We start from the raw sequence: 10848 nt of genomic DNA, 5'->3' as shown, positions 1-10848 counted from the left end.
AAATCTCCATTAATGACGAACCGGAAAGCTTTTGTGGTACAACTTGTAGACACAGCTTCTTAACTTCGCAAGATTATTAGGATCAGTTGCCACTTTCTTTTAGATTCCCTCACCTCATAGACGCTATATTACAACAACATTCTGCATCTTTCTGTTACTACTTTCTACTTTTATTTTTGCTGCATTTATCCAAGCCCAGCGTTTCTACCTCCTACTATTCGCTCTAGTGTAGTAGCTAAAACTTGTTCGATTTGGAGTTCATCCAAACCGTACAGGGGAGTAATAACACAACAAATTATAGAGTTTTACCAGCAACTTAATTCAAAATTTCTGACACGTTCCAGTGCTATCACGAAAACACACACGCATACATGTATGCGCTGAGCAACACGCTTCGATGCTTTTATTTTTTGACTTGCTCATTTGTGTAATATGTCGTGGCCGCGTCTAATAATTTATGTGTTAGCCATAACTAAAATACAGATAAACAACAAAGTTATCAAGTAATTTGTGCCAACAACAACAACAAGGAATGTTTAAGAAGTAATTCTTGCAGATGCAATGGATTGAATTTTGTATTTTAAGTTGGAAATCGGTTATAAATAATCTGCTAAATGATATTAATTTCTCTATCTCTCGCGTGAGACGGTGAGTTGAGAATGGAAATAATAATGTATCCCCTTTGTTCATTAGACCTGGTTTAGATTATTGTTATCTCTTTGTAGTCTATTCCTTCTGAATGAGTTGAGCTTTCTTTCTTTGAAGACGGAAGAACATAGTCTATCTCTGGTACAACGGGTAATCTTTTTAGATTACGGTCTCTATTCAGTCAGCTTCTACTACAACCTTCTGGACCAACATTGTCACTATTCACATATCTCTCATCTTGTTAAATAATAACGCGAAGGGTTCGGTTATAAAAATTGTACTCAGCTCTGGTTACCCATTTTTTTACAGAATTCCTTATCCTAATTCATGTGTGCACCACATGCAGAGTGCATACACATATCTTAATACTAATCAACTGTTCATACGGAAGTATGTACACATATCTTAAGCATAAATGTTTCCAATGGCATACATAGTTTTTCTTATCTTTTAATAGTTTAGGATCATTTCCGTTCCTTTACATTGCATGCATTAATATCAGTCTCTAATCAATATGCCTGTACAAATATCTGTGGACATTTGGAAAACCCACTTAAGTCTAAAAACCAAATTTTACAGGAGAGCGAAAAAACACATTTAACTGTTAACAAAACTTTTGTTAATACATATTAAAAAGAAATAGGAACATTACATAAAAGGGTCATGATTTCTTATGATTTTCCAGTTAACTATCTTCGACTAACCGCAACAGTTTTATTTTAAACCAAGTTTAAAGGAAATAAGTGCTTCTTCCAAACTGATTTTAGAAAAAAATATCCGCTTATGTCAGGTAAGAGCATTTACAAAAATCACCTGAGACGAACAATTTCACAAAATTTTTAACGTATTACGACTTAACTTCCTTTTTCAAATATTTTAATGACACAAACCAGACTTAAGTGGATAATCTAAAATTCATTTTTATTTATAAAAGACAAAATATGCAAGTTCTTTATGTAATTTACAATAGAAAACTCATAATAAAGATTTAAAATAATTTGCATTTAACAAAAGAATTTTTAAACAATAAAAGAAAATTAACATCAGTAATACAATAAAATAAATAGGCACTTCAATACAGATGCATATATGAACACAAACAAATATATATTTTTGAACTTTATTCATTAAATTTTTAGAGATTTTCTTCAATTTCATCCAAATCTGAATCTATTTCAACCACGGATTCTCCTTTAACTTTAAGATTTCTGTAAAAACTGTGCAGCTGTGGGTTGACCAACGGCAACATATCTAGCAAATCGCAATTTTTGTTTGCAGAAATAGGGAGAGGACCCGTATAAGATTTTGCAAGCTCATAGTTTTGATCTCTTCTACGCCGTGCTTTTATGTTTAATTCCTTAAATGGATCGTCCAAGCCAAGAGAATATTTGTAGCGTATCAGTCCAGGCTCCTTTTTCACATACCGCAACCACCTTACAAACTTCCACTCAAACTTTTCACCTAAAAAATTGTCAGAAATAATATTTTTTAAATAAGAAATAAGCAAAATACTAATATTAATACTATTATTTATAAGTAAAATACTAACCTTCGGTGTTATTGTTTCTCCAGGTATATTTGTCTTTCATCAATGCATTGAAATTGTAGAATTCTTCTTGCTTCATCTCCTGAGTAATATACTTTTTGTTTGTAGCAGCAATTAAATTTGACCAGTCATGGGGATGTTGAATAGAAACAGAAGTGTATTTCTTTTTCTTTTCTATCTGTGCGTGAACTGTATCACATTCTAGATGGGTATGACCAACAACCAGAAACTTGTGATCAATTGTTTCAATTGTGGGATGATCTTCCAACACCTTTGCAAACATAGCACAAATATACGAGTTACGATTTTGACCAGTGCATGAATCACTGTATAAAATGACATGCTTTACGTCATTAGATAAGCTTGCGAGGCACTTATAAATGCAAGAGCCGATGTCATTAGCTCCGCGCTTCGCAATAGCTTCATGCCAAATGTAGCAGTTGGCCTTGTTGGTGGCACCATCATGAATAGTTAAGTTGAAGGTCCACAAGGGACGTTTATAAAAAAACATTGAAGCTTTCAAATAAGGCGTTGGCAGACACTGCTGCAGGTCGAAAGAAAACATTTTCACAGACTTATCTTGACGGGAGAGTTCTTTGTCCCTTTTCTTACAGTCATATGCGAAATCAGCAGCATCATGGTGGTTTTTTAATTGTAAAGTAATCTCTGCTTTTTCCTCCATATTCTCAGTGTTTTTAATTTTTTCTTTCAATGGGGTTTTTTAAATTTAATGTCTAAAGTTTTAAATATTTCCTGAAATTTTGATTCTGACACCGGATTAGAAATATTTTCTTTATACAATCTATAGAGTAATGCCTGATTAAGTCCTCGTTGGAAATAGATCTTGGTAGTATGACGCCGCCTGTAATGGCTTTCATATTTTGGTATAGAGTTTATAAAGTTCAAAACTTCGTTATGCTTCTCAACCGTAAGCTTGTTGCTTGGAGCACTCCATCCCCGGCGGTCATTAGGAGGACTCCGTTGTGTTTTGTACATACAAATAGTTTTGATTCTCTGTTCTGTTTCGCCATTCAATTGAAGGAAACATTTCTTGCAAACTTTGGTGTTTTCGGAATTAGTTTCGAAATGATAAATAAAAACGTACTCTCTTTTGTTCGGGTTATCTAAGGTGGCAGTTTTTTTGTGCTGAACGTCAATTAGGCTTGACAGTATTTGTCGACGTGAGTTATAGTCCCTATTCCAATAACTTTTAAAGAGGATGGTTTGTTCTTCGAAGCTAATTTTTGTTTTGCATTTCATTCTACATTCCCCCAGAACTTGTATATTTGTGTAATCACTGCAGTTTTTTCTAGACTTTTTGTATTCCTTGTTTAAATTTCTTCCTGGCTTTTTAATTTGTTTTGGTGATTTATTAGGAGTAGAAAAAAGCTCGGCCTCATTCAAACCAGGTGAGAAAAAATTATTGATGTTCGCTTCTAATACATTTGCCATAATTTGCATGCTTTCAGTGGTGGCATTCAGCTCAGAATTTTCACTTGAAGGTACAAAATCTGAGTCTAAAAAATCCGTTTCATGAAAGACATCTTCTTCAGACTCGCTTTGACTTGTAAATTCATCAGAAACCTTGCGTTGTTGCGACTCAGAACGAACACGTGATGTGCTAACTTCAAAGGAAAGTGGGGTTAAATCACAGTCCGTAACTCGCATTTGCTGATCTGCCACTAAACTTTCAGAGGTTGTCTCTGTTGAATTGGATTTTAATATCTCTGTGTCTTTTTTTGGCAATTTTCTTGCCATATTTGCAAGAATCTGTCCCCTTTTCATTGTAAAAAAAACTTATCTGGCAAACTTTTTATTATATTTGCATTTAAAAAAAACACCTAAGTTCAATTAAAATACCCGCAGACTTAGCCTTTCTGTTCGGAAAATTTCAGAAAATGCTCTTAGCAGGACATAAGACGTGTTAACACGGCGAGAGTTGATCATAAAATAATTTCTAAAATGAACTGAACTCCTTTTATATTGGTATTATTTCAAGTTCTGCCCGAGGAAAAAGCACTTACACCGAGTTAAGTTCTTTTTCCAAAAGCAAAATAAAAAAAAAGCGTCACATCAGGTTGACTTAAGATGGTTTTCTAAACGATAGTCAGAGGTTTATTTAGAATGTTTTTTCTCTTTTCTATCTTATCTGACTCAAGTTGTTTTCGCAAATGCACTAGGAAAAAATATCGACTTAAGATGCTTTTTATAATTCACATCTCCGTCGCTAATCAGTACGTCGATAAGACAGAAATGACCGTTATGAAAATGTGCTTTTATGATAAAGAAATTGGAAAATTTACTTATCTCGACTTAAGCGGGTTTTCCAAAAGTCCACAGATATATTGAACAGGCTTATCTTCGCCAGTGTTGAGGCAGTACAAAGCAAATACATAAGCAAACGCATAGATTTACATACATTTATATGAGGCACGTATGCATTTATATGCAATACGTATGCACTCAGCAATTAACAAACAAAGATATTTACTTAAGTTAACATATTGACCTAAGATATATATTTAGGCAATTGAATGCAAGTGTGCATGTGCACTTGAAAACAACCCCATACCATGTAGCATTGCAATGGGTATTTGTACATACATATTTATATTTATGACTGTATTTTTAAAAGTGTAAACACAATGGCTACGACAGACTGCAAACTACATCTGTCAACTATTAAAATACACACGTTCTTATGGGCAGTGTTATTTTGACAGCTGCACGACTACACGACTGCAGGCCGACAGTTGTCGTTCTCGCTAACTTCAATATCCTCCTATTTTTGCCAACGACAGTACGACGACAGTAGAGTTGACAGTAGAATGGAAGATAGAAAGAGGAGGTAGAGTGGTGATGCCACTAATATGTAAAATGTAAAATTATTCACAGCTCTAACAAACTTGATGTTATTTTACAAATAAAAGCATAAAATAGCTATATTATGAAGCTCTATTATATCATTTGTAATAACAATTGATAATTTAAAGCAAAAAATATTGACCTATTTACTTATTTTTGCATAAAAAATTTCACTTTGAACAAAATATTAAAATTTCATTGAAGTGAAAAGTATTAGTATGGCCACAACGAAATTGTGTACATACAAAATGGACAACTGCGTTGTTTTGTGTACATGCCGGCCATTGTGTTGTTGTTGCTTCTCAAAATGTACATGTAGAAAGATGAACAACGACGTTTTCAGTTCACTGTCGTGCCGCTGCAGTCTGTCGTAGCCATTGTGTTTACACTTTAAGTGTTAGCGATAATACATATATGTAAATATTTGAAATATGATATCCGTTTCTACACAGATTTGCAAAAATATCTCATTTATGATTGTAGTTGTTAAGAACTGTTCAGAAATCTGAACACATCTTATATATATATTTTCTAAGTCTTGAGACCAATGTACTGTTGTTACTGTCGTATTTAAGGCTTTAGCTATTATTCTTACCTTTTTGGGGAAGGAAACTGTTGACTTCGGTTTAAATGTTTGTTCGCTCAGTGCCGCTATCTATCTCCCGGAGTAGGAGTTGCCACTGTGGCTGGCTAAATGAGCCTAAGTCGCCCCTCAAAACACATACCACATTCACCACATTAATATTTTGACAATCTTGTCTTGATTACTTGATTTCATTGACTCGCTGTACAGAATTCGGTTTAAAAGGTCCCTTTTTGAAGGGCTGGAGGAAAATAAATTTTCATCCTTTAATTGAGAACAAAGAATCTTTGAACCGGGGGTCGTGAGGTATCACAACGGACAAGCCTTTTGTTTTCTAAATTCGAAGCAATGCCTTCTACTAGAATAGTTTTATATTCGGGCGTTTTACAATCATTAATATTAATATATGTCTCCATGTCTCTTTGTCTCTTTGGAATCTATTGCATAACTCTTTCGTTCAGAACTTTAATTGGCATCCTTGATTTTTAACCGAGTTTTCACCTTTCTTTCTAATAAAATTTTATTCAATCCACTTTGTTCTTCCTTTTACCGATCCAATACTATGTTCAATCGTGTACATAGCTCATAATCACATTAAACTCATTTACCAATTTCATCAGAATGAGCACGGGTCAGCACTCCGTTGTACTTTTACACTCCGGAATTGGATCTATGAACCTCCCATCAAATTGGCAAGTGCAAAATTAGGCACTTCTTCCGTTCTTGACACTTTCTCCTTTACTACCAAGCTTTTGACAGAAAGAGATTAAATTGTTATTAGCCGCCTTCACAAATTTGTTATAAGCTTTAGAACGTTTTTTCGATCTGAGAGGAGCTTTTAAGTCATTTCTTGTAGTATCAGATAGTATCACCGCTCACAGCTGTTCAGGTATGATCCCACGTTTGTGCAAAGATCAACTCTACGACCTAGCCAGCACACCAACATAGTTGAATTTTTATTGTATTGAATCTTAGGTCTTAGTCCATGATGTATGTAAATTTTAGTACCAGATTGCCAACGCCTCCAATTTTAATTGATTCTTGGATCCTAGTCTGTTATCTATCAGATCACCAATGCCTGTCAAAGAAAATATTTTCAAAAAAAAAAATGGCAGAGGTTTTTATTAGAGGCAACAGTGCAAAGTCCGGAGAATTGTTCAGATCGAACTACTACACCTGACATATAATTTTCACACAAACTGATTGATCAAAATCAATACTTCCTTTTGATATGCTTTTTCCATTTGCTAAGAAAGGTTTTTTCTTGTTTTGGATTCAGTGGAATCATTGTCGAAATCATGCCATGGTTCTTACAAGTGTAATTGTGCCACTAACCCTACCTCCTTGATCCAATACTAATTCTGAACTCAAACATCAATCAAGGCTTTGCTGCTGAAACACGTTTGAAAGAGTGTAATCTTGTTTGTTTCGCAATGCCTTATCAACAAGTTCCACGCAATATACTTACATGCGACAGTCCTTTTTCATTGCCTTTAAGTAACCGTAATAAATAAACTCACACACATGTAATATATGAGAACGTTATCCATTTATTTGGCCATTCTTCCACTTGAGTGTGCTTACGTTATTACAACATATCCCTTTTGTTGTAAAGAACTAACTGACCCTTTTACATATAGTACGTTAACCCCGTGGAAAGCTGGGACTCGAAAGTTGCTAACGAACCTCTGGTTTCATTACAGCAAATAACAAGAATAACAAGTCTAGATTAAGTCTTCGGCTTAATAATGTTGGCGAGTCATTGTGTCATTAAAGTCAAACAAATACAATATAGTGGGTGACGTGAGCTGAAAGTGCAACCAACAACAAAAGTATAAGCTAAAGACGCAATAAAAAGGATAACCGACTAATGCGCTACTTAAAATGCACTTCTGACTTCTGGCAACTACAAAAACACAAGCTATTCGAACCACATGTACAACAACAGCAAGTGTATATCAAGCACTTTACCACTGCAATGCTCGTTTCATTTGACCTTCATTTGTGATATAATCCTTTTATGAATTTTCCAATTGACTGCGTAGAAATGTGTGTTCAAAGTAGGATGTATGACGGCCGAGAGGAACGTTACTTTACTCGTGTCTGCAATGCCATTACATGAAAGCCGTTCTAATTACTGCTGTAGGCGACATATTACGACGTATTAGTGAAATTGGCGAATATGTGGATGTTGGTGTTAGAGTGAAATATGCACCTACGTGGCGTATAAGTGATATTTTTATATGATATAAGGACTCATGAGGAGGATGGAGTGATGTGTAGAAGTTCACGCAAGTGAGGAAAGTTCTCTGATCGCCATTCACAAGCAGCTCTCTACTTCCGGTCTTTGACCAAGTATCCTCTGGGTAGCCTAAGAACATCCGTTCGAAGGCGAGCTAATGTGAGAAGGCGAAACATCCCCTACATAGGGTTGTGCGCTGGGTTTGGGACCCGCCACGTAAAAACCAGTGCCAATGAAAAGGAAAAAGCAGGCTCGGATCAAAAGGGGGGTCCTTTTGATAACGACCATGGCAAACGAAATAAGGACTACGATTTGAGGGTATGCACCTGGAATGTCCGGAACCTTAATTGGGAAGGTGCCGCTGCCCAGCTGGTTGATGTCCTCGCAAAAATAAAGGCTGACATCACCGCCGTCCAAGAAATGCGATGGACGGGACAAGGACAGAGAAGAGTAGGTCTTTGTGACATTTACTACAGTGGCCATATAAAGGAGCGCAAGTTTGGTGTTGGATTCGTGGTGGGAGAGAGACTCCGTCGCCGAGTACTATCATTCACTTCGGTGAATGAACGTCTAGCCACAATCCGCATCAAAGCGAGGTTCTTCAACATATCGCTGATTTGCGCCCACGCCCCGACGGAAGAAAAGGACGATGTGACCAAAGATGTATTTTATGAGTGCTTGGAGCGCACTTATGAGAGCTGCCCTCGCCACGATGTCAAAATCGTGCTTGGCGACTTTAACGCCAGGATGGGAAAAGAAGGTATCTTTGGCACTACGGTCGGTAAGTTCAGCTACCACGAGGAAACATCCCCAAATGGGTTGAGGCTAATCGACTTCGCCGCGGCCCGAAATATGGTTATCTGTCGTACTAGATTCCAGCATAAAAAGATTCATCAAGCTACCTGGCTGTCTCCGGATCGAAAAACTACCAACCAGATCGGACATGCTGTGATAGACGGAAGACACGTCTCCAGTGTTTCATATGTGCGTGCGCTCCGAGGTCTTAACATCGACTCTGACCACTATCTTGTTGCAGCCAAGATTCGCACCCGCCTCTGTGCAGCAAAAAACGCACGCCAACAAACACAAGGAAGGTTCGACGTCAAGAAGCTGCAATCACAACAGACAGCCGAACGATTTTCTACTCGGCTTGCACTCCTGCTCTCTGAGAGCACTCGTCAACAACTCGGTATAAGGGAACTGTGGGACGGCATTTCAAACTCCTTACGTACAGCTGCAACCGAAACCATTGGTTTTCGGAAAGTGCAAAAGAACAGCTGGTACGACGAGGAGCCTGCCTACCTCGCAACGTTACGATCGACCACTACACGTGCGGGATGGGATAGATACCGAGAGTTGAAGAGGGAAGCGAGACGCATTTTTAGACAGAAGAAGAAAGAGGCCGAAATGCGTGAGTATGAAGAGCTTGATAAGCTGGCCGACAAGGGTAATGCTCGAAAATTCTACGAAAAAATGCGTCGGCTTACAGAAGGTTTCAAGACCGGAGCATACTCTTGTAGAACCTCCAAAGGTGATCTAGTGACCGATGCCCTGAGCATACTTAAATTATGGAGGGAACACTTCTCCAGCCTGCTGAATGGCAGTGAATGCACAACGCCAGGAGAAGGCGAACCCGATTCCCCAATCGATGACGATGGAGCAGACGTTCCATTGCCCGACCATGAAGAACTTCGAATAGCAATTACCCGCCTGAAGAACAACAAGTCAGCGGGGCCGATGGATTGCCGGGCGAGCTATTCAAGCACGGCGGTGAAGAGCTGATAAGGAGCATGCGTCAACTTCTTTGTAAAATATGGTCGAACGAAAGCATGCCCAACGATTGGAATTTAAGTGTGCTATGCCCAATCCATAAAAAAGGAGACCCCACAATCTGCGCCAACTACCGTGGGATTAGCCTCCTCAACATCGCATATAAGGTTCTATCGAGCGTATTGTGTGAAAAATTAAAGACCACCGTAAACAAACTGATTGGATCTTATCAGTGTGGCTTCAGACCTGGAAAATCAACAGCCGACCAGATATTCACCATGCGCCAAATCTTGTAAGAGACCCGACACGAATCGACACACACCACCTCTTCGTCGATTTCAAAGCTGCCTTTATGCCGTGATGTCTAAATTTGGTATCCCCGCAAAATTAATACGGCTGTGTAAACTGACGTTGAGTAACACCAAAAGCTCCGTCAGGATCGGAAAGGACCTCTCCGAGCCGTTCGATATCAAACGAGGTTTCATACAAGGCGACTCCTTTTCGTGCGACTTCTTCAACCTGCTTCTGGAGAAAATAGTTCGAGCTGCAGAAATAAATAGAGAAGGCACCATCTTCTATAAGAGTGTACAGCTGCTGGCGTATGCCGATGATATTGATATTACTCTTGCCAACAGGTGCTACTTTGGCCTGAGTAGGCAATTGAAAAGTAAAGTCCTCTCTCGACGAACAAAAGCTAAACTCTATAAGTCGTACATAGTTCCCGTCCTGCTATATGGTGCATAGGCTTGGGCGATGACAACACCCGATGAGTCGACGTTACGAGTTTTCGAGAGAAAAATTCTGCGAAAAATTTATGGTCCTTTTCGCATTGGCCACGGCGAATACCGCATTCGATGGAACGATGACCTGTACGAGATATTCGACTACATTGACATAGCTCAGCGAATTAAAAGACAGCGGTTACGCTGGCTAGGTCATGTTGTCCGGATGGACGAAAACACTCCAGCTCTGTAAGTATTCGACGCATTGCCCGCCGGGGGAAGCAGAGGAAGAGGAAGACCTCCACTCCGTTGGAAGGACCAAGTGGAGAAGGACCTGGCTTCGCTTGGAATATCCAATTGGCGCCACGTAGCGAAAAGAAGAAACGACTGGCGCGCTGTTGTTAACTCGGCTATAATCGCGTAAGCGGTGTCTACGCCAATTAAGAAGAAGAGAAGGACGCATGTGCAACGT

At 38.4% G+C, this 10848-nt stretch overlaps 1 protein-coding gene across 1 annotated transcript; it reads right to left on the bottom strand.

Moving 5' to 3' along the window:
- Positions 1-1783: 1783 nt before the first annotated feature.
- LOC120770666 lies at positions 1784-2876 on the bottom strand. Its single transcript, XM_040098255.1, has 2 exons — positions 2198-2876; positions 1784-2109 (listed from the first exon to the last, which is right to left on the bottom strand). Exons 1-2 carry the CDS (start codon positions 2874-2876, stop codon positions 1784-1786), a joined length of 1005 nt encoding a protein of 334 aa, XP_039954189.1.
- Positions 2877-10848: the final 7972 nt, after the last annotated feature.

This window comes from Bactrocera tryoni, chromosome 3 (assembly GCF_016617805.1).
Source record: "Bactrocera tryoni isolate S06 chromosome 3, CSIRO_BtryS06_freeze2, whole genome shotgun sequence".
NCBI classification, from domain to species: Eukaryota; Metazoa; Arthropoda; class Insecta; order Diptera; family Tephritidae; genus Bactrocera; species Bactrocera tryoni.
This window is presented reverse-complemented; position numbering and strand designations above follow the sequence as displayed.